Here is a 25,632-nt window from a genome sequence, read left to right as displayed (position 1 = left end):
AACGTTTGTCTTTCATAAAACACTTCGAAGTGATTACCAGATGGGTCGCCCTTCTATATCCAATATTCTCAACCTTTTTGACTCCTGACCTTCTCATCTTATTTGTCTCTGTACCCAAAAACTTCTCGTGATAGATACTTCGTGGCAACAATAATATACTAATTGTTTCCTCATGACATGCAACATGCAATAAAATATTATACAATAATACAAATCAATATTTTTTGAGAAATGAATAAAAAACCACTGATACAAGAATTACAATTTAGGAGGGTACAATGAAATATACTTGAAAACATTTGTCACGACCCACTCATAACTTTCGAGCTTCTTCGTATTTTTATATAATTTATTCAAGACCCTCAGGTGTATTTGCATACAGAGTGCTCCACTGTGAGCCCCACGGCCTTCCATTAAGAGTCCTGGGTCTAGTCCAAGGGCTTCATTGTCTTCCTTCTTCCTCTTCCGCTGGAAGATCGGCGATCAGATTCGCCCACGGTTAGGGCAATTAACAGAGCCGCGTGCAACATCGTAATTATTCGTCGACTGATGTAATTACTCACTCTACCTCTGCTGGCTTCGTCGAGCAGGACAGTAGGCTCGAGGATACGCATTTTATTCACGCTCTCATAGGCGGGAATGCTCGGCCCGATCGCGTCGGTCTCGCTACGAACGCCACGCTTATTACCGCGATACCGTGACGCTGCTGAACTACATTTACTACGTACACTCCATTTTCTTCTTTTCATATCCGCCGACGTCACTGGTCGAATGAAAAATGGCGAACACGAAGGAGAGATTGATGCCAGTCGAAGACTTCCTTCTGGGTTCGGAAACCTTCCTTCCTCCAGTTGTCTTCTTCCATTACAAACCTTGGAAATTAAACACTTCTATTGTTTCTAAAGTCGTTTGTCTCACGTTGGAGATCTTTCTTTCCTTTTTTTCAATGGTCATTTGAATATGCAAACTCATTTTGTCTTAAAAATTGAATTTTGAACACCTCTTCTGTCTTGAGAATTTGCATCTGTCTTAAAAATTTAATTCTGAACACCTCTTTTGTCTTGGGAATTTGCATTTGTGTCTTAGAAAACTATAGCCTTCATTTTTTAAACATTTCTAGACACCTTCCTTGTCTTTTCGGAAGTGTTATTTATTTTTTAGAACCTTGCTTCTGTATAGAAAACTTTCTTCACTTTTTAATTTCTTCTTTATTTGTCTTCTTTCTTATTTTTGAAGTTTCGATCTTCGCTTCTTGAATATCTTATTCTATCTTCGGGAAGGAATGTACAAACTTATGAAGCTCATAAAGGTGTGCCAATCTTAAACAAATTATTCTAAACTATATTCTAATCTATTCTCCTCGCTTCAAACACGATAGTGAGGTTTTTTTTCTTTTATTTCAATAACTGTATTCCTAACGTTCCCTTCCCACTTTTCAAATACTTAGTTTTAATCTCGTCACGGTGATACGCGCGTTATGAAACGTTGGCTGTACCGTTGAACACGTTACATTTTCAATGCAAATTGTTATGAGTGAAGTGTAACAAAAAATGGGTCAATGAAATATTACAAAGCGGTCGTAGGGTGTGTTTAGTGTAGCAATAAATTACAACGCACGATTTCTCTGCGATTGCGTTTCTTTCCCTTTTATAACTAACCGAATTATCGAACACCTTGTACAGTTGCGATTACGTTGGCTGCGTTTCTACCTTGGAATATCTAATGAGTCATTTTAAAGCACTAGAACCCCCAGTGTTTTTATCAAAAATGAGAACAAATTTTATATCCAAATAAGAATTTGAATTTACATATGATGTTAATCAAATAAACACTTCTCTAACTATTCAATCAAACAAGTGTCTATAATGTTTGTCTATGGGTCACCTAATGTTTGAATAAAATTTTGATAAATGACAAAGAAGTAATTCTTTTCGATAAAACAAAGTTCATGCAACAGAGGGTTGAACGTCTCCTAATCCATTCGCGGCTACCAAACCATGAAGCTCGATCATGTACCATAAAATACAAAACATGAAAAGCAAGGCTACACTCGTTACCCATCGCTCCACCAATGCCTCCTTCACTCCGTTTCCCGACCGAATTCCAATAAATAAATAAATAAATCCACACTTTCGTTTACGCAACACGTGCGTGCACATGATGAATCACTGTTATCCAGTAGTCCATCGTTCCCACAAAAGGCACACCAAGAAATCTAGCAACCCGTGAACAAATCCACGAAGAACGACCAGGTTTCTCGTGACTCGTAAAAATCTCTCAAAGCGTAACACACCGTGACACCATAACCTACCTCAATCACAACTTTAAACAAACGTTGCCTCTGCTACTCGATTTTATTGCGATTGCAGAGAACATTAACACTTATCACGATCAATAAAAATATATGAAGAATCATTCAGAATTGAAATAAAAGCAGCAGGAAGATAATCACTGGAATAATAGCAACGCAGACGCCATCCAGGGGTGACGATTCCGATGCACCTGGTGGACCTTTTCCAGGTGGTAGGCCCTCGTCGAACGAGCTGCGCGGCGTCCAACGACATCCCTCACACCGTCACGTGTCAGCTCCTGGCAGGTTTGTCAGCGGGAAGATTCGAGCTTGGACGAACATGAACGACCTCGTCCCCGAAACGTAATCGACGGTGCTACCTGGCGACGCGTTGATTTACCGGAGCCCGTTTGTTTCGAATTAATGGACAGGCCGATAGTGGCGCGATTTGCGAGCGGTGCCGTAGCGACGTTTACCGGAGGATCGCTCCACGCTTTCTAGAAATCTGTCTCCCAACTGCGCCAAGAAAGCAAACCGACTGAAGGAGATGGGAAGAGACCGTGCATGGGATAGCGCAGCTTTTATGACGTTTTTCGAAACGGGATCCACGACGGACTCGGTACTGTTTAAGGGGGAGTAGCAGCTTTCTTGAAGGGTGGCCGTATTTGGGAATTTTTTGTGTGGATAGCGAATGTCTAATGGAGCCATTGCGAACGTGCATTAGAAAGAAATAGTCTGAGCGCTGTTTTTGGTAATTTTTATAGAAGTGTGTCGATTTGTGTGGGAAATATAGAGCGCCCTTATTATGCGCTATCGAGTCGCAGAGTAAGGGTGGTTTTCTCTGGTCCTAATGGCCAGACGTGAATCAAATAATTAAAAAATCGGAGAACAAAATATTTGAAAGATCAAGATTAAGTGCTCAAGAAATAAATAAAAATACCTTTCTTCATTTATGAAAATAATAGGTATTTGGTATTTATAAAACAGCACTAAGTATCTTAGAACAATTAAAATGATGTTATTTTAGTCTCTTAAGTGTAAAGAAAGAATTCCCCTACAAACATTTATTTGTTTAATGGATGATAATTAAAGTGCAATATCTGACACTGTTATGGATGAAAAATGATCCCCAAAATATTTTCGACTCTAGTAAAACAATTATTCACCAGCAATCAACAAAATGCTAATTGATAAATAAAATTCAATTAGACACGTGCCCACTTAAATAAATCTTCCATAGGGTGAGCTCAAAACAAAATTCGGAACGAATTGGCTCCTTCAAATGTCGAAGTTCTCATGGACGTGATCTGAAACCTTTTTGACCTTTAAGTGTTGCCAAGTGTAGTCATTATTTCCCCGTTGAATGCCACGCCACGATTCTGAAAATCATTGCAAAGAGATTCGTCTGTGACCTTGACACCGCGGAAACTGTTTATGAGATATGAGTGCGGAGCCACGTGACATGATCGACGATTTTCCAGGTGCGTCCGTATGCGCCGTGCACTCTACCTAATTGCAATCGGAAATCGAAAATGCGATAGAGGCGCGAGGAACTGTTCGAATCCATTTTTGATAGAAACTGTATCATAGCTCGATAAAGATAGTTCATAGACAACGAAGATTTCTAGTCTTAACAAATCAATTATGGTTGTTAATATAGTTTTCTTTGTTCAAATATGGGACTAAACAATACGTGGACATTAGACCAATCGTGGCTTTATATCGTCGAGCAATGAATATAAAATAAAATATAAAATAATATGAATAAAAATTGACCCGATAAGACATGACAGTTGAAAATCTAATTTTAAATAAAATTGTTCTGCATAATCCCTTCACATATTTTCTTAATAATAAAAACACCACTGATATCCAACAGAGAAATAAATAAAATAACCAAAGTACTTTTACTCTTCTCCTCAAACGTACAACCGAACCACGAGTCGAACATAAAAATAATTCATTCCATCAACCAATAATGTAATCAAATTTATCTTTTGGAAATTGAAGCGTACTCCTGCAACAAAGCTTACTAAATAATAATCCTCGGTGTATATCTTTTTAATACCTGAAGAGACATCAACTGAATCGTGTGTGCGATGAGGCACAGGCGACGTCTATCACCGAGGATGCCTGGAACGTGCACCGGCGTAGATAACAGACGTTCACCCGTAATGAGGCGTTTGCTAACGCAAACGTTCCCGACAGGATGAACCGTGGAACCGCTTAGCTTTGCGTAACAATTAATTCGACGAGCCCTGCTCGACTGCCCCGCGAAATAATCGGGTATTACATGATCGTTACGCCGCGCAGAACTTCCTTGCGCGATGAATACACAACGGACAGGGTCGTTGACCCACTATAGATTACAATTCACGTTTTCTACTCTCATTACCAACTCGATCGTTTATTATTCTGTTGACCTATAAATATATTGCGACGGTGCAAAAAGAAAATCGAGTGGAAAGCGATATATATTGTAGTTTCTATATCGCCCCGTCTGAAAATGCAAATGGTCGTCTAGCTCTCACGTTGATGACTGTTTTTGTCTACTTATGAAAATGGTTAGAAATGTTAGAATGCATCAGAAAATATTGCTTGGATTCGTTGATGTTTGAGATATCTTATTGGAGACCACTCTTGTTTGATTTATTATATATTAATCAAAAAGTTTCTCTCTATTAGTGTTTGGGAACAAAGTAATCATCAGTATTCTCCAAGTAGTCATTAATAAAGACATAATTTTCGCATCGTCTAGTTTTAGATTCTACCTTCGATGGTTATATGGGTTTTAATTAAACAAAATGTACGGAGAATGCATGGTGAATTTTTCTGCCGGTTTCGTTGACGCTATAATTTAAGTAAACGTTGCGTAATGAGTGCCTATTAAGCCGATGGCTATCTCCTTCCGCGCCCCATCACCGACAAATTGTTATTTATAACACCGATCATGGGAAATGTTGCAATATGTTGTCGTTAGGGCTTGGGCTCTCGTTAAGCGCGCCTCATCAACCCCTAGAGCGTTAAATTGGCGCAAAATGAATGCGAATTCCTTTATAATTAGTTGTTTACGATCACACGAACCATTTAAATTTTGACTAGTTGCTCAACAAAAATGATTAATTGCATGTTACGATTTTTGGGATGGTCCAATTCATTTTAAAACTATTTTGAAATAGTAATACTTCGAGGTCCTAAAGTGAAGTATATTGTTTTGTGTATTTATGAGAGAAATAAATTATTAAATATTCTGGTTGGAAATTTCTCTACTTCACAATACCAAAACCACTAGTATACGTCGAAGTGTACATCATGCTGTGCGCCGAACAATAAATGTTTAAATGTCAACATTTGAATGTTTAATTTTGAGAAAGCTGTAGTGCGTGTATTGTGTCTACGTTGCTGTGATTAGGTTCGTCGTTAACACCGCTACTCTCGCTACTGCGGAACAGTTCCGAAAGTACATTATTTTTACATTTATTCCTCACAACGTTCTACTACACGCGCGATAGCGATCAATTTAGATGACAGAGAACATTGTTTTCTTTCGATGTACCCTCTACCATGGATCGATTAAATTCGCCTCGCGACAAATGGAAAATATTTTCAACATTTTCTAGTTAAAATAATTGTATCTTCTTCGAACACCTCACGTTTCTATTAAATAAAGGCTAATCGCCAGAGTTCATTTATATGCATGACACGGGAGTAAACAAAAAATTATTATTTTCCATTAAGCAAAGACATTGAGGGAGGTATTTTCTACTACAAGTACTTTTACTCAAAATGTTCTATCACTTTCATTATAATAATAATAATACAATTTTGATTATTATAAGAAATACATTTTATATTCTACAAGAAGTGCATTTGTCGATAATTGATTACTAGCACTTCGATAAATTAATATTCTTCATGAAACAAAATGAAACTGTCTCCTTATACTATATATAAACAGCTATGCAAAGTTTCAAAGACCTACATTCAACAGTGTCTATCAAAAAAATTCATAAAACTTCTTCCTAGCATCTCCTTCAAGGGTCGCGAAAAAGTCGTCCAAGTTTCCCTTCATCGATCGCGCAAACGCTCGCAAGGGAATTTCAAAAGCAGCGTCGACGTGTTATCAAAGTGGCAATAAAAATTGAGATGCCACGCGTTTCGTTCCATCGCAAATTGTTAATTTCGAATGTCGATAAAGTATACACGCTTTCTGTTTTTCCCGATTTGTTTTCCTTTTTTTTTTTCATTTTCATTACACGGAAGCGATCAACACACGTTTTCCGTGGTCTCGAGACCGAGCAACAAAACATCTCGCGTGTCGAGTCGTTGCTTTAATTCAAACGTCTCCACGGGCCGCACCAAGGCATCGTGTACCTTGACAATTGTCATCGATCAAAAAGCGAAATACAAGCGTGTGCATGCATATTAATCCCCCGTTGGTTTCGCGGACACGTCAAAATGTAAGGTATCGAACGGGATAAGGGAAACGTCGATCATGTTAGCGTCGATTAACCGAGACGTTGATCTTGGGAAAGCCTGTCATCGGAAGAGGCGATATCCTCCTGACCTACTCTCGAAATAAATCGTCGTCCAGTCTCGACAACTCGGAGTAATTCTCTGATAACAATTCGTGTCTCTCGAAAAAATGATTTGCGATGGTCTTTTATAAATTGGAATTTTATAAATATTCTACTTCATTAATATACGAGTGTGTTTACAGTTTCCTTGCTATTAATTCGTAGCCATCATATAATATCCGTCACTATGACCTCAGAAAAAGTTTGTTGACCCCTGAGATAGAATCCTACGCTTGATATGCAAAATAAAGTTCGTCACAGAGTCGTCAGACACGAGGTTTTATCGAGGCAAGAAACGAGGAAATTCCGTAGGATTTTTCCTCCTTAAGTGGAACAGTCGGACTTTTATCGATCTGATTCAAATCCGTCCACGGAGACCGCCACGAGGAACGCGCGAGCGCGTTCACAACTTTTTCTGCAAGTGAATGAGAACCAGAGGTGATTCATGGGATCTACGGCGCCATTGAATCCGTCAATAGAATTATAAAAATGTAATATAGACATCAATCATAAAATAATAAATTGAGTTGTATTAAGTAATCACTCTTTATTCTAACATCTTAGAAAGATTAACTCAATTATCATATGAAAAGAATTTGAAGAATATGAAAAGAAAAAATATTTTCGACACTTGAGAATTAAAACATTATTCGCATATAAAATGTACGAACTTATTCGCTTATTATTTACGTATCTTATACGTCTAAAAGGGTGTGAAAAATATATATTGAGCTACTAAAATTCGAAAAATATATGCACACTGAACAAATCGTTGCTTACGTTTGTTCTAATTTCGAATCAATTAAGCAAACAAATTGCAGCATATCTACAGTGAAAAGTACGTCGTTTCACCACTTCGAACAGAGCACGGTTGGTAACCCTACAGCCATCGATCAACCTTTTCGCCAATGTTCCCGCGTTTCCCGACGCATGATCGAGTTAACCTCGAGGATCGGGAAGCGAAACCACTATTCGCGAGCACCTTCGATACGCTTTCTGGCAATCAGCGCGGCGCGTTGCGTCAAGGTGGCCGTTATAATAATCGCACGGCAGATGTTATCCAGGCAAGACCGAAAAAAAAGGCATGACCCATGAAATTTCAAGTACGACCTCGCGCAGCAGTCACGTCAACGGAGCACGGCGAATTCCATCAATGCGCAAAAAAATTACAGAACTATTCCTCTACTACTCGAAGAGCCCCCTTCCCCAAGTAGAAAGAGAGCTACAGAAGAATATTAACCCTTTAACCTGTAACAACGTGCGAGACTCGTGATACAGAATTTGAGTCGAACACGAAAAACACGAGTCAGGCAAGAAGAAAGGACGCAAAGAATTTTACACCTGATTATGGTATTCACGATCCTACAGTAAATCGTAGGTCAAAAGGTTAACACGTTGACGGAAATTTTTCATACTTGGAGGGGGGGGGGAGGAATGCCCTACACGCTTGTTTAGATTGTAGCACGAAGAACAAAAACATTCGATTTATATCTAACTTGTAGGATTTGTAGAGAATGAATTCAGAAGTTTGAAAATATTCCTCTATTAGATGGAAGTGTTCTGAAAGTTGTGAGTTCTAAGGGATGATCACTAGTGATCAACGTGGCACTCAACGCGTCGACTTATTAGTGGTTTATATTTAAAAAGAAGAATAGTTTCCCTGGTGTGCAGATACTTGCGAATCAATTTATCGGATGCCCTCGTGAGAGAACATAATGGGTTAGTCTTGTTGTGATTCTTCAGCAAGCTTTGCAGGGGTTGTTTTGGAAATGTTTTTCCAATTTTAATTTTACAGAAATTTTACTATTACCCACATTACCCGATATAGAATTCTGGGTTGAACGCCAAATCTAGCTTCCAAGATCGACGAAGATGGAACCCTCGAAGCAGATACAAAGGGACAAGAATAGTCCCGAGGTATGTACACTCGGTGGAAGAAATACACCCAGCGAAGGCAATAAAGAATGCCTCCTTTCAATTGTTCCAATACACAAAATGTGTTTATATTTAATAAAAAAAAAATGACCACAGATACATAGCAACGGTATAGTGAATCTGCCAGAAAAGTAGAAAAATATCGTAGAAATAATGACTGATTACTCGTAACACTTAAATGTATGTTTCACATATTAATTCAAATATCACAACAATAAATCATTAACTTGTGAGTCGACCAAATACACACCCCTCACTAGTTGAGATCGTACCTCGTACACATTTAATCCCCACCCCCAAAGTACACCACGAGGAACTCGTAAAACAAACCACTAAAATACCTAAACGATCGAGCCTGCACTCCCCGATCCTCTAGATATCAACATCCCCAATTTTCAAACACTTTCTGATTACTCAGCACTTCGTAACGTCTCGGTTAAACCAAGATTACTCGGTTACGCGCGTGAACCACCGAAACCACGAGTTCGAGTTGGATTTTTCACCCCAAAGTATACCTGGTTCCACTTTGCGAACAATCCAACCCTTGGATTCGTGAATTCCAAACACGGCGATCTCGAGTTTCTCGAAGGATTTCGTGAACGAGTCGGAGGTCTTACCTGGCTACCAGGTGGACAGCGAAGTCGAGTCGCCGGGCAGGGTGCATTTACGAGGGTGCGAGCCTCAAGGAAGGGTCGGTAGTCGGCATCGACGTCGGTCGGCCGCGGCGTCGGTCCGCGTCTTCGCGTGGGCACGAACGCGTCCTTACTGCCGCGGGGTTGGGCGACTCGGTTGCTCGCTGAGAAAGCGAGGGTACGAGGCTTGGTGGTCAGACTTCGGATTGGGAGGCGCTCGCGCGATGTCCAAGCGTCCGACCAAGCGTGCCCGATGAGCCCGGTCGCGTTGGATAATACGCCAGCGGCCGCAGAAATTGAAGCCCTGCTTAAAAATGGGGGCTGGCGACTGAAATGGACGTGTGGTAGCTATACTAAACGGTTTTGGGATGATAAATCAAATCATCGTCGCTATAAATCAAACCTTTAACACCCCGGTAACCGTGGCAGGTTACTGCTCGCGTGAGAGTGAAAGCGCACGAGGTGTCATTTTTACGGTGATGCAATTTTTATGGTCGCTCGTGTGCTGCATTGTACGCAGAGCATGTAGAGAGAGAGAGGGGGGAGGGGGTTATCTTATAGAATTTTTGAAGACGTAGGGAGAAGCTAATTGTACGCATTGCGAACATGTATTAGAAAGAAATAGTTCGAGTACCATTTTTGGTCATTTTCATAGAAGTGTGGCGATTTGTGTGGGAATGTTGAATTCGTATTGGGGTTGCACTGTATTTTCAAATTTCTTCTGGAATATCGATCGTCGATTAACGTGCAACCTGTTTGTCCACTCACGCGCTCAATCGTGAACACGATAAAATGCGTTACGACAATTATAGGCAACCGGGTGTCGTTTGAATGCGCGTTATGCTACGCAAGCGTTGCATGTATAGCGTAAAACGGGCGAGGCCGTTCATTCATTCATTTGGTCGAACCAGGTCTACTGGATCCAAATTATTGGAACATTAGCTTGATTTAAGCGAGCTGGGCTCGGCCCGATCGTGTGGGATCAATTTTGTGCATGTATGCCTTCGATAGACCGTCAGCAAACGTGCGTCAGATTTTTTTTTTCGCAGTGCTGCAGCCTAGTTTGAAATAAAATTTGGCGATAGATTACGTAACTGAAACGAATTGAGCTATGAATTTGATTTTAGTCATGTTAAAATAATAGAAACGGAAAATAATTAAGGGTTGTTTCTTGAATCACACAGTAAAGAGCTAACCACAGGGTTCTAATATATCGTTTAAAAAAGTAATTATAAAATTGCTGGTAATTACTTTCTGTGAAATAAAATTGTACAATGAATACAGATGACTCGTGGTCTTTTTATAAAACATGACAAACACTGCGGAATCAAAATAAAAAAATCTAAAAACAATTGAGAACATAGTACAAGGACTTAAAGTCTACATAAATAAATAAAATTGAAGATATACCAAAATTGTTAATGAAATAAAAGCTAAATTTACCGTTGTAAAGCACAGAAGCTTATGAAGCAGAAGTAAACCAGCCAGTCCCCTTTTAAACACATTTTATTCGGTTGTATATGTACAGTTTACATAGCAATCACTGTCGCGTTTACATATGCTACACCTCTTTTCGTGTTAAATGGGTAACTGTTACACGTGTAAATCGTTCCGTGTCGAGTCCAAAGCGATCAGTCCGTTTCCGATTAATCTCTTGGCCGAGATTAACGCGCCTTAACGTGAAATCGTTCGCACGTTTGGGAAATCCAGCGAAATCCCCCTTTATCAGAGACTAAGGAATGCAACGAGGTAGTTAAGAAATTCAAAGATCCCATTCTGTCTTCCGCTTCTTTTGGCATCAATCGTGAAACGAATCGATGTGTAAAATCGCGGAGACAGGTGCAAATCTTTGATGATCTAATCGATAAAACTCCTGGTGAACTTCTGCTCGACCAACTTACGTCGATACACGTTGTGCAAACTCTGTGCCAATTTATTTTCACACGTTGCGAATTCTGTTGCCATCCTCCCTTCGTCGAGACTGTGTAACTAGGAAATTTAATCTCTTTATTCGTCTTTACGAGCAACGAAATATATTTAGTGAACAGGGAATCTCTACCAAAAGGTCTTAAAAAATTTAGCATTTTCGTTAAAAAATTAAAGCAATCCTGGATTTAAAGAAAAAGTTTTTTTTTTAATAGTAATGTTTAATATTGTATTAGAAAATAATTAATAATCGATCGTTTAAATCCCTGATTTCCTCAAAATATTTGGTCACTCGTAAAGACTGATCTGGAGACTAATTATTAAAATTAACAAGCATGAGATCATATAACTACATAATTGTTTAATTTTGATTACAGTTTCGAATGTGAAATTTGCCAAAACAATTTCCATTCACCGATTGCTTTGTAGACGGCAGATTCAGAGGGCACCGTTTCCTCAGAAGCATATTGAAAATGACGGGAATATATACTTCGAAGTTTTATTCTAAATGGATATTGTTCATTGCTCTTTATATCTACAGGGCGTAGATATAGTATTCGTTACAGCGTTCATGGATAAATCTACACATTTGGATCGATGAAGATTTATTAATAAATCCCGCAATAAGATTTATTTTTATTCGAAGGACATTAAGGAAGTTATGTTTAACATAGAAGGTAAAATTAATCTAAACCAAAATTCCAATAACTTTGTCCTTTAGAATTAAAATTTGAACGTTGCAACCGAGATGAATTTAATTTTCTCATACAAATCTTCATCAATTCAAATGCTTTAAATATCATGGCAAATATTTGTATGCACCCTGTATATTCATAACTTGCGCATCGATGAATCGATGACTTGTATAACTCCTTAACGAAGAGGGTAGCCTGGTCTGGAATTTTGAAAAAATCGATTCTTTTTTTATCGTTTTGTTGATTGTCAAAATTCGAGAAATTATTCTAAATATTTTATTTGTTGCACTTTATTAAAACTGACATTTTTCAAACTAATACACATATAAAAACTCAAACAACTGACAAAAAATTTGTTTAAGTGTTACTCATGGACGCCATTAAATAGTCTTCTTTTGTATCTTTCGGTGCAACAATGTTTAACTCGAGACTGAACAATCACAAATTAAAAAAAATTTATCCATATCCTTAAAACAGGCAAAATACACATACGTTTACAAAATTTGATATAAAAAAAATCTAGCCCTTTCTTAAAACTAAATACACAAAGAAAATATAAATTTGCGTTCTTCAAACCAAACCACCCACTTAACCATTTGCACTCTAAGAATATTGTTTCGTTTAAATGACTAGCAACTTCGAGGCAATTTTATGGAGTCTCGTTGAAGTTTCATAATATTAATTTTATTCATTTATTTCGTTAATTCACTTTATGTTACCATAATTAAATTTGAACCGAGACGTAGTGCACATTATATGTGCTTGCGGAGTGCAAAGGGTTAATATTCGTAAGATAAGACGCCTTAGATTGAACGATGCGACAAAAATCAATTGGGTTTGGAAACTGAGAGATAATTGAAGCCTGTGGCGCAAGAAAGAAATTATTAAAAGATGGCGATGACCAATTCTTGCACCAGAGTCTTCCAATTGTTTCGCATATATGTATATAAACAGCCCAAAATTACGTCATCTTTCCAACCTTCGTCCTTCGTCTTGAACGCAAGAGAACATTCGCATACGCTTATATCTCGAGCGATCAGCTATTCATCCTTGTATATGCATATGCGTATATAATATGTATTTACACGTACGGCTCGAACATTATCTTCGAAACGACGGTTACCTTTAATTAATTTCATTTGGTTACTTTTTTAACGATGATTACTTTTAATTAAAACACGCGTCCTTGTTCGATCGCTGCGTCACCGTGATATCCACGTAACACAGAGCTTTTCTATTGCATGAATCCAAACTCAGAGGGCAACGATTGTTTTGCACCCTTTCCAGCAAGCATCGAAATGGATTATTGCAGGGTCAGAAAAATTGTTGATAAAAGAAACTCCAAGATCAGCAAGTTTATTCAGCGCAGTGCTGTCCGACCAGAGTTAAGCATCACTCGAATAACTTCCAACAAATTTTTATCTAGATAAATATTCCACTATTTTATTTGGATAATTAACCGACTTCGAAAAGGACATGGTTATTAACCCAAACTGTTTAGTTGGGTAATTATATAGAATTGTATTGAGTTCAATTATCTAAATAATAGTTATACGCATTGTCCGTCTGTCAAATAAAGGAAAGTTTATTTATATAGAACGTTAAACGTTATCTTGGTAAAAATATGCCCAACTCTGTGTCAAATTCCTCTATTCCTATTCCAATAACATCATCGTACTGGAGTGTTGATGGCATTGTATTATTGTTTATACAAATGTAATATGGCATATAGACAGGGGACAGCACTGATTTACCCCTTTCAAGAACCTATTACAACGCTCAAAGATCGATTAAAAAATATGTCTTGCCTCAAATGAAGTTATCTAAAAAATTATGACGAAATAGATTTACTACGTCAATCAGTAATTTCCGCTTTCAAGTGATACTTTATATACTAAACTCAAGTACAAAAATCATCTCGTCGCTATTTATATCTATTCAGAACGAGAATCATCAAGTTTCAATCACCAAAGAGAATGTATCTCTCTCGTTTTCACTTTCCTAATCGGACGGTTCATGAAAGGTTGAGCCTCAACTCGAGCTAAACACTGCTACCTATCCCACTTTCAAGTTAAACAACTGTCCCGATTTTATCATTTGAAAACGGGAATTACTGTAATTAAATAAATTAATCCCGAATTTTGATTGTAGACGTAAAATCTGTAACCTTCAATCCCTTCCTATTAGTATACACTTTCTGTAACGAAAGAATCAGCCACGTTATAATCCAGCAGTTTAGACCGACTAATCGAAAATGAGGCGAAGATCCACCTAAGTACATTTCTTTTTATCTTCTCTTCGTGTGTAAGGAAACATGCAAATGAAAGTGAACGATAATTATACTATGATACATCGATTAAAGCGGACCATTAAATAAGTACTAAACGTATTAACTTTGCAACGATTGCTTTCAACTTTGGTACCGTAAGTATTCTTTAACACAGATAATGATCTTTGCACGATAGTAATTTTTATTGTAGACATTTCTCGGTGGAGAACGAGCGTTTCTCATAAATATTCTGCTTTGCGCGTACGCGACCAAGTTCCTTGAAACGTTGTTCCACAGATACACCTTAATAATTATATGAACTATTAATATTGTCACCGCTATATCTTGCCATATCTGCTCGAGCACGCAAGGAAAATATATATTATCCGTTCTATCGCTACGTCTGCGACAACCGTTAAATAAAATTTTGAATTTTACGCGTTAACGCTGTCTCGATACAGTTATCAGTGTTCCTCGTATTAAATCAGTTCGAAGAATCTTGTTTTGCAACGCTAACACTTTACGGCGTTGCCCTAATTGGAAGCAGAGATGGACAAAATTCTTATTTATATAAAAAAAAAAAAACTCGTATAATGAATGAAACAAGTTTTGCTTCGCTATTTGTCTGAAAAAAATTACAATCTAAGTTACAAAATCAGATTATCTTTCACGTTAAATGAACAACTGTTTCATTGAATAGATTATTCGAATAAAATTCTGCCCATCACTGATTGGAAGTAGCACGCACTAATGTATCGCGAACATAACTATTAACATTCGACAACGAATCTTAAATATTGTCACATTTCAATACACGCGAACGCAATTCGTTCTATAATATTTAATCGCAGTAACAAGAATAAAAGTTTCGTCGTCTAATTTAATTGGGTTATTTTTCGATATAGAAATGGTTCGACAAAAACTATGAAGGATCGAAAAAATGAAAATAAAATAACTAGTATCTCTCGTATCATTTGTTAAATAGCTCCTCATCGTTTCAACATTCAAAGAATTTAATAAATATTTAATTAATCTCGAGATTTGTTTTCAATTAGATTAGACATATTAGCTATAAGAGAATTGATATTGTAATCACTAAATAATTACATACCAACAACATTCCGCGACTGCCGCACAACCGAATCTCATCCACCAGGCAATAAAGCTGCAACGCTAACAATAACTATACAAATTAAATAAATATAATCCTATGTCTGCAGTGGTGTATAGAATGTTTTCTCCTAAGCTACTGATCTTGGTACAGCCTTAGTTTCATATAGTTACAAAAAATAACGCTCTGTTATCTTTAAAGGAACTCCCTGCTGTGATAGTACTAATAATCTTCTGAAATATTTGCCGTAATACTTTACATTTTTGATCCCGCCTTCTCAAGGCTCCTTTGAAGTTTTCTATGATCTTTTCTATACTTTTCAATCGTTAAGTCCGCGCTATTCGTACGTGGTAAGTCTAACGTGACATGATCTAAACTTGCGGCAAGTTTTAGGTAAGTTTCTTCCATTTCTTTAGTGATTTTTACTTCGTAATCGATATCGGTGATGTCAATTTTGTTGGAAGCTTTGGGCACGTCCTTCTCCTCCTCGTTCGGAACATCGAAAGATATTAAATCTTTTTCCTTGTCTGGTTCAACGTTATTTACATTTGTTGGAAAATTATTTACATCGTTATTTAAATTTCCCTCGCCAAGGTTGTGAACGTGTACTATTAAATCCCCGCACTTTTTTTCTTGAGTATTATCATGCAATCTTCGAGCGTCTACGAACAGTTTCGACTTCAATTGTTGCTCATTCAAATACATTAACGATCTCTGGTTCATTATATTTTCATTAGGCTTTAATTTCGTGTAATTCGACACAGAATTATCCATGTGCACCGATGACTGAACCCATTCGGCTACTCTTTGTAATTGATTATTGTCGTGTAGCAAGATCGGACAGCTTTCCTCGCTACTGGTCGAAACTGATCTTTCGGATCCGGATCGCGATAATTTTTTCGAGTGAACTAAAGCAGTATTTGGTTTGTTATTTCCACTAGTGTATAATACAGTTTTATAATGGCCAGCATTATCTAAAAGAATATTTTTCGATCCAGGCGTGACTCTCACGAGACAATTTCTCGGACCAGTTATTCGATTTTGGCTACTGGATTTTGAATTACCAACGTTGTGCAAATTCGTTCCGCTAAGTGAACGAACAACATCGCTAGAACTGCTAGAAGGATCGGAAGTTGAAATTACTATACTATCGCTACTAAAACTTGGACTAGTCGCCACTTCCATTAGTCCGGAATCATTTTGGTTTGAATTGTTATCTATGTTTTTTACTTCTATAAAAGTTAATTGTGCTGGGAGGTGAGTTTCCTCTGCTGATCTATCGTTCTTCCACACCCTATCGTTGATAATGTCAATTTCGATATCCCCGCAGACTTTATCTATTATTTTAGTGTCTTTATTAGCTTGCAATTTTAATTTCGTCCATTCGTTTTTCCACAGTCTATCATTAATAATATCAATTGGACTCTGTTCTTTTCCATCAAAGTAACTGTTAGAATTTTCAGGAACTATATGACTATGGTTAGAGGACTTCTTCTCCAATGTATTCCAGTGATTTGGATTCAATGTATTATCGATTTGTGATTCGCATTTTTTATACGGTTTCACCTGTTTTCCCTTATCAGCATTCGTTTTGCTATTCATACACGTGTTACCAATATTTTGAGAGGTTACGTGTTTCGTCATGTTTGCGCTCTGATTTTGAAAAGCGCTTTGAATTTGCATATCACTACGACGCAACGAGTTTTTTTTATTTAAATTAGCTTTCGTATTGACACTAACACGAACATCTTCCTTCACGCTCTCCAAGACTTTACCGTTTCTAGTTAAAAACTTATCTTTTGTGCATAAATGTTGACTGCTAGTAGTCTTTGTACAATTGTTCTGATATTGCATTTTATTGTTACTAACATTTTCATTCACCTCGTGGTAAGCCACGTGTAACATAGAATTTTGACTTTCTTTATTTTGGTAAGTTTTATCGGTACTTTTCATATTATCCGAACATTTTTCTGTATTTTCTGCATACTTGGTAGCACATTCGTTACAAGAAAAAACATCTTGCACGTTAGTTTGAGTTTCAGCGTCGACCATCAAAATGCTCCTATGACAAGTACACGTATCACAATGCTTGGAGAATATCCGTTCTTTCTCCCGGTCTTCCAAAACTTTGGCCATTATTGCGGCTGAAACAACATCTACCGGCGGCTTTGATTCGTCGCTGTCATCGTCGCTATGTTTGTCAAGCATAGGCTTAGTTATATTATATACCATTGCTGTTGGAGGAAACGTTGAAATTGGCACTGTAATACTTTTGACATCAGGAGGAGCATCATTTGTTCGTTTCTTTTGTGCAACATATGTTCTAACTTTTGCCTGTACTTCGGTAGGTAACTAGAAAAACAATAGCTACTATTGGAACAATTTTTATCATACAAATAACAGGAATAAATACAGTACAGCATATTATACATACAACTACTTACAGTATCATATTTTTGACCAACAAAGTTGGAAGGTTTACACTGAAGAAGTTGTATTGCCAAATTTACATCGTTTCTATACTTTTCCTGAAATAAAAAATATTCTTTGTAAAATATGTTCATAAATTATTATTTATCTATGATTCAATTTGAGAAAATTTATGTATGTTTATACTTTGAACGTACATTATCTTGTGTCAAACGATGTATCGTATAATTTGCATCAGCCAATCTGTGGGATAAAGTCGCGATATCCTTGGTGAATGCACTTTTCTCTGTTTCACATTTATCTACAATCCTCAATAATTTATCCTCAAGATTTTGATTTACTTTCTGAATGCGTTTATGAGCCTCGTGTAATCTTGAATATTTATCTTGCCAAATTAAAAGTTCCTCCTTCATTGAAGCCAATTCTCCATTTGGAAATTTATCAGCCTCATTCAAAAACTGTGTCTCCATTGTCGCAATGTGATTATCCCTTTCCATCAAATGTTGGCGCAAATTTTCTATTTCTACATGCAGATGCATGTCATTGTGCTGTTGATCTTTTTGAGTGCAGTTTGTGCATGTACACCCACATACCTAAAATAAAAATGCATCTACAATAAGTAACTTTCACATATGGTAAAAGATGCAATTACAGTCAATTGGAGAGGTTAAAGATTAAAATTATTGTGACAATGTATTAACATTGATGCATTAACTTGCAGCTAACGTCTTTTATTTTATCAGCGGATTAAACTTCGCTAAATTCCATGAAATAAACTACTCTTACTTTTTATTTCTCAATTTTTTATATTCTAACTTTTTTATTTGAACGCAAAGCTTTTTTCCGCATGATAAGCGTACAATCTTGATGCACTTACATACCTTACATTTTTCAGCCATCGCGTAGTATAGAAATTATATTGAAAACACTGAAAAAATATTTACGAATAGCGAGACTTCGAAATTGGAGCCTCATAACCCTATCGTTCGCTTTGTATAGAAATATGGACTGTTTGTGCACGTTTCGGCGCAATTTATTTTCTCATAGCATTGCCAACAACAAGGACAATGTACGCGATAACGTTTACGATAAAAATTTTATATTGTATGCGATAAAAACCTATGAAACGACAAATTGCAAATTTCCCTGTCGTTTGCCACACATCTAACTTGTCCAACACTCGGTCGTCAACGTTCTAGTTGCATACCAGACGTTTTTATCTACTACCGAGGTCGTGGTATACAGCTTTCACGATTTTCCTCGATGTGTCATAAATTCACGCCAAGAGAAAAAAAAACATTTGTCGAGTAAGAAAAAAGAGTTTGAACATAAATGTTCATATACTATATACTATATATGATAATGAAAATCGTACTTAATACAGTACTCGAGCATGACCAATGAAAAATGACTGCAACTCGTATTGGACATCGACGTGTTCTCATGTTATCTGTCAGCTTTCCGCGGCAAAAATGATAGAAGGCGACACAAACTTTTAATTATCGGTCGTGTCTAGGTAAATAAAATTGTTTATAAATCTATCGAACGTAAAACATTGTAGTAACATAAACAATGAAGACGATTAAACAAGAATAACCGCAACAGGAACCTAATTTCAGAAGCTTCCAATTAGTAAGGCAAGAATACGAAACTTAAATAATTTCTTTCTATAAACACCATAGTTTAAATTTAATATTAATCTCAATTTTCAAAATAAGAGTCGAGGATAAAATAAATTGAAGACAAATTGATAGATCTTGATTTGCAGAAATATTTATTAAGTATGTGTTATATCCCATACATTATGTTTGTAATCATAAAACTGTTAATGATGTTAATACAACGATAATTATAAGTTCGCAATGTGTATTTAATACTCAGGAAATTGTTTACTTTATAAGATTGTGTTTCATTTACAAGGAAATACATCGAATGATTTGAAACTTACAATAAACATAAATCGCGAATTAATGAGAATGAATTGCGGAGAAGTTGCTACTCGAACTTTCGAATAGTTTTACTTCTAAATACCTCTGTGTAAAGATGTAAACTATCGAACATTAATACATGAAATATTCTATTCGCATTTCTATTTCATATAATTTAAAAGATTTATATACGAAACTACAAACAACATGTTTGTGTGTGTACAATTGAGTTCCGTTACTTATACGCGATAATAATCAAATTTATCGAATAAAAAATATACATATATTTTAAAAATGAATTAATAATCATTAACCAATAATATGGTTTTATTAAGACTTCTTTGATTTATAGTACAGGTATGAATTCTCCTAATATGCGTTAAAATTTGATTTATACTTGTATTATTACTAGTAAATTCATAAATTTTGATTATAATACTAAAAGTAAAGAGGTCGTACAATTACAATAATAACTTATAAGTATTTTGCTTGAATGTGTAATATATCTTTTATTGGATAACACGAAACAAAGTACTGAACAGAGATATATATTTGAAGTTATGAAAAAATGCGAAGGTCAGTATGGTTGTAGAACAGGATTATAGTCATCATTGCATAACTATGCATGAAATATTCTTATAACATATGACACAGCAGTGGTAGAATATATGTATACGCTTATATAGTGCCTTACCCTACAATCGAAATGATCCAAACATTAAGATAATGTACTATGAAATTTTCCCCAATACAAATTTGCTTTTCTTTTCATAAATTGTTCTTTTACATGACTGTAAAGTACAATCATAACAAGAGAATTTACAATAATGAAATATTAAAATTTTGACTACATATTGGTCATAAAAAAGAAAAAAAACTACACTTAAATTGAAAATTAAAATCTTAATTTCTCCTTGAATATTATCTAAACTTGTTTCTATAATTTTTAAAAATTATGTAAAAGACGCTAATTTCCCGCACCGAAGCACTATATTCACTTATAAATTTTAACATCTATCTATCGTATTTAAGAAATTACAGGTATAAAAGAATGTTTTGTATAAAAGAGAATATATTTTTTGTCTGAAGTTTTATGTAATTTTGTTCATCAAGTATGCAGAGGTTCATTAAATACTATGTACTTTATCACATGATATTCGAATATAGATTCCTTATAAAAAAATTGTTCCTGAACATTTTCGATTGTGTGAAAATGTTATTGTATGGAGCATAAAACATTTCTTTCTTTTTTTTATATATGAACACAATTAAAAAGTTTGGAACATTTCAAATGTTGAGCATCATATTTATTAATAAAAGAATATGTCCGAATGCAACATTGCTTAATTCTACATATACACTATAATATCTATATTCATATAGAATTTTCATATCTTTTATAACAAAATGACTCCTGAATAAGTTTCAACAAATTGAACACAAAAATTATATATAATAGAGCAAGTTTCACGCATACATTAAATAATTCTAAACGTGAAACATGAAAATTGCAAATTTATTCTATATCTTTGATTAAAATTTTCTCTAATACAGTCCATTCAATAATATTTATGTTGTAGCTGGTTATAGTTTTAGAAATTTATCTAAAGACACTAAGTTTATCTAGTGACAACAATATTCCAATTTGTATTAGAGATAGTAAAATTCTCATTATATATGTATAAATATATCTAACAGGTGGTAACACTTATGCCATTCAATAAAAATTTGTCACATTGTCGTTAATTTTAATGCGCTGAAACATTAACTGAAAAATTTTTAAAATATTTCAACCAAATAAATTAGTTATGTGTCATTAAAATATACTGCATACTATATATCTTTCATAAGAATTAATATTTTCCGCGCCAATGAAACGATAACATACTTGCATGAACGTAATTCTTAAAAGTAACTCTCACGTTAAATTCTCACGCATATAAAGTGGTAGTTACTTTTATGAGTAAGTCTATGTTATTATAAAAATTAAAGAAATTGCACATTTTAGGCACTAACAATACTAAAACATTCGTGTTGCGTGAGCGAAAGATTCAGGAAACAAGTAATGGAAATTATTAAAATATATTAATAAAAAAAAAAACTGTTTCATTGCTAATTGCGATACATGTTTTTATATAAAGTATATTTTTATATAGTAAACAATGACATATGAAAATACTAACAAATTAACTTTCCACACTCCAAATATTATATAAAATGACAATTGAAGACCTGTATTTGTATTATTTGTTTTCTGAAACCTTCGGACATATCTAAGTCCCGAATACAGATAAGGCGCATACGTACGTGTTAACAAAGCAAGAAGAAATAGTTTAAGTAGGTATAAATTACTGTGATGTTATAAATTGTCTACAATATACAGAATTGAATGTACATGACATTAGCATTAGTATGACAGAATTAAAATTTCAACTCCAATGTGCTATAGAACTACCAACATCAATGATATATATTCTTAAATGCTAAATTTCATTAGTTTCATTTGAAAACATAAGCTTAATTTATCTTCACGTTGAGCATAATTAAAATAAAAAGTTTGTAACTGCACATTAACCATGAAATTCATGCACTTTTTAGTAATATTCTAGTATAATTGATTAGCTATAGAATTTCTATGGAGGCAGTATGTTTATGTAACAGGTACAGTGTGCTTTTTTGAAGCAACAATATTATAAATTTCTCTGCACCACAAACTTGTGAAATCAAATAAGATATCGTTTTCCTACTCGTTAACGCAATATAATAATACACATGTACAATAAAAAAAAGTTGTTGATTTGAACTTGTCAAAGATCATTTTCAAATCATTGTTACTAGAACTTCAAAATATACATAGTTTGTCAACATTGTTGTAGGACATCATTACCTCAACAAATTAGCAGGTTACATGGCTAAATTTCTTATATCTCTGTATTGTACTATAACAATATTAAAAAGTGAAGAAAATTTTGAAGCTCTAATCATTATGAATATACTTTATATATACACCAAAGAAAAAGTTATTCAAAACTCTCTCTTTTTATTACATTATAGAATTTGATACATGAAATATTTACTAATGAACTGAGATCGCCTATGAAGGCATTAAAATTCATTACGTTCAATTTAATGAGCAATTGTATTTAATTTTGGAAACCCGCTTAAAATCAATACTGCTCCCTTCTGAAATATGTGCGACCTATCATTTATTAAATCCTTTTTACGAGGATTAATCAGAAAAAGTGTCACAAGTGGTATAACATTCATTTTTATGTCTCACATATCAATGACTTAATTCGTTCTAGTTAAATTCACACTAATCTAATATTTTACAAGCAACCTTGCATCCGGAATTAAACATCTATCATCCAATTAATTATTTATATATAACATGTAATAATGCAACATTTCTCATCATAAAAAATCGTAAGCCTTAGTCGTAATTCGAACAAGGTCATTTGTAATTACAAAATGGATAATTTTCGTCACAGAAACGTTAATAAATCTGTTCCTAATATAAAAACGGTAATATTCAATTTTTCACGAGTGTAATGCAAACAATAATATACAATTCATATTACAATATTATTTTACTAATATTATTTATTTTTAGATAGAAATATAAAATTTTTTAATCGACAAAACAATTTTATACTTTTCTTTTGTATATGAAGGAACAGATTTTTTAACTATTCTCATAAAGAGGGTTTGTTTATACTTTAAGAGCAGCTTTGGGTGACCAATGGTGGAAACGGGCAGGACCTGTAGGATAGGAGGGTGGGTGAATCCACTTATTACCACGGTGACCCATAAAAGGAGGTGGTGATGGACCACCCAAAAAGTGATGGGGCATAATGTTATACCACGGATGACTTATTGGGTGAGGACCATAACCCATACTGAAGGAGTGACCGAACCACGTGCGATTTCTATTAATATGTAGCCTAGGACTGTTCAAATTGCGTCTCCTACCTGTACCATTATTGCTATGCTGTTGGTTTTGATTAGCAGAGCTTAATGGTTTCGATTTTTGTTGTTCTGCATTTGCGGTCAAAGGGGATTTCTGTAAAGAAACAACAGATTTTGTTACTCCAACTTTCCTGCACAACTTGCATCATTATTTTACAGTTTCAAAAATTATTACTGTAATAATTCGTAATTAAAATATATGTAACACATATTAACCTGTATCTTAGTCAGCCCCTCAGATTGTTTATTTTCACGTTCCTCGCTTCCATGAAAAATTGGTACAGTGTTTTCTTTATCATCAAATGATGCAAGTGTGCAATAGGATCCTTTACTTTCTCCAAATCGGCAGCACACCTCATTAGGATCAACCCAAAGTGTTAATTCTACTGGCAATGACAGATCTTCGTATTTAACTCCAGCAGCTGTAGCAGCACTCTCCAAAGTTGCATCCCTCCGATTATGACCATTTACACGAATACAACGATAACCTTGACCTTTGAATGGTTTATCAGGAAACCAATGATTTTTAAAACGTTCCGTCAGTAATTCGACCAAACGTCGTTTGAAACATTCCAATTGATCAGAACTAAATTTTTCGTTTTTTTCTATCAGCTGTACTAAGAATAGTACTGCTGCAGTGATCTCGTTGCGCATTTTGCCTCTTTTGTATACCAAGGTTATAATTTGCAGTTGAATTCCTCCTTTGATGCGTTGACACAATATTTTTCAAAACTAAAGTACCATTCGCTGAAGCTGATGTGGAGCACATAGAGCCCTTCTGCACCGCTGCGATACTTAAATCTTTTATGATCTATTGTGCTTTCTTTTTATTTTGCGAAACCTTTGCTATGCTATCTCGTTTTGTCTTTGGTATATATAAATTTTGTACCAATTGTCCCTATTATTTTCGTCTGAAATTAAACAGAAAAACTATTGTTAGTGAATCTCCAATTTGTATATATTCAAATATTTATAATTACATTTTAAATATTTTAATAATATAAAATAATATTTAAGGGTCTTCACACATTCTACATAGCCAAATCTGTGTCTAATCTAATCTATCAACATCATCTACAAGTACCTTGTTTGTTTGTTTTTTCAATGCCTAAGCTAATGCAAACATTCAAACAAGCATATTTTGATCAAATTATGCATGATGATTTGATGCATTAAATTCTTAATATACATGTACACACTCAAAATGATTGAATTCATTTCATAATGAAACTAGATAACAATATGTTATGGGTATTAATTAGGTTATAAATCATAATAACGCAGGTTAGGTAAATCGTGTTGAGAAACAGAAGTGGTATCTAGTTTACATTGGGAGTAATTGATCAGTAATCAGCAACAAAGCAAACGGCACCGTTGGAAAATATATTAAATATCGAGAAACGATGGTTTCGAAATAATGAGTACAACGAATTATGCCAGCTCATTCTTGTCGTACCAGGTCGTGCCGTGAGCGATTGTTCCTGAAATACCACAATTGGGATTTTTGGTGATTATTTATTTATCATGATATTTCACTTCTGTTGTAACCGTACTTTCGCCCGATGTACTTAAAAATTTAATACTAATGTTAAATTGACCTTACGAATCAGTGACGAAAATTCCGTGTTTCTGGTGAAACTACTACGTCTTCTCTCTCTTTAAATAAACGTACTCGACCCAACACGTGTTACGTTGCATCAATGTCCATGAAGTATGAAGAAAAATATAGACCTCCGACAGTTGCTTTTATTTATAGTTTTACAAGTGAAGGTAAAACGACTTTGATAAAATAATTTTGAACAATATCTGCCGACGTGTAATCATTTTTTTGTAGTTGGGATACAATAAGATAATGTTAAATATTTTTAAT

At 35.1% G+C, this 25,632-nt stretch overlaps 3 protein-coding genes across 5 annotated transcripts in view; all 3 read right to left on the bottom strand.

Annotated features, from left to right (window-relative positions):
* LOC128877806 (protein stum) overlaps nt 1-9,554 on the bottom strand; it is a 35,109-nt gene extending 25,555 nt beyond the window's left edge. Inside the window, exon 1 of the mRNA XM_054125353.1 lies at nt 9,420-9,554. The gene's annotated coding sequence lies outside the window, so the exon portion shown is untranslated. The remainder of the gene's footprint in view (nt 1-9,419) is intronic.
* Nucleotides 9,555-11,698: 2,144 nt separating this feature from the next.
* Nucleotides 11,699-19,168, bottom strand: LOC128884527 (probable cyclin-dependent serine/threonine-protein kinase DDB_G0292550). Its single transcript, XM_054137952.1, has 4 exons — nt 18,747-19,168; nt 18,063-18,458; nt 17,880-17,963; nt 11,699-17,787 (listed from the first exon to the last, which is right to left on the bottom strand). The coding sequence occupies exons 1-4, from the start codon at nt 18,762-18,764 to the stop codon at nt 15,691-15,693; spliced, it is 2,595 nt and encodes an 864-aa protein (XP_053993927.1). The 5' UTR covers nt 18,765-19,168; the 3' UTR covers nt 11,699-15,690.
* A 451-nt stretch (nt 19,169-19,619) lies between these two features.
* On the bottom strand, nt 19,620-25,479 carry LOC128884528 (maternal B9.10 protein-like). Of its 3 annotated transcripts, none has more exons than XM_054137954.1 (3): nt 25,361-25,479; nt 23,979-24,673; nt 19,620-23,856 (listed from the first exon to the last, which is right to left on the bottom strand). In XM_054137954.1, the coding sequence occupies exons 2-3, from the start codon at nt 24,414-24,416 to the stop codon at nt 23,506-23,508; spliced, it is 789 nt and encodes a 262-aa protein (XP_053993929.1). In that variant the 5' UTR covers nt 24,417-24,673; nt 25,361-25,479; the 3' UTR covers nt 19,620-23,505. The 3 variants fall into 3 exon arrangements, with proteins under 3 accessions (XP_053993929.1, XP_053993930.1, XP_053993931.1); XM_054137955.1 differs by having other exon boundaries at nt 25,366-25,464; XM_054137956.1 differs by lacking the exon at nt 25,361-25,479 and adding an exon at nt 25,219-25,358.
* Nucleotides 25,480-25,632: the final 153 nt, after the last annotated feature.

Source organism: Hylaeus volcanicus, chromosome 1, assembly GCF_026283585.1.
Source record: "Hylaeus volcanicus isolate JK05 chromosome 1, UHH_iyHylVolc1.0_haploid, whole genome shotgun sequence".
In the NCBI taxonomy this organism is placed as follows: domain Eukaryota; kingdom Metazoa; phylum Arthropoda; class Insecta; order Hymenoptera; family Colletidae; genus Hylaeus; species Hylaeus volcanicus.
This window is presented reverse-complemented; position numbering and strand designations above follow the sequence as displayed.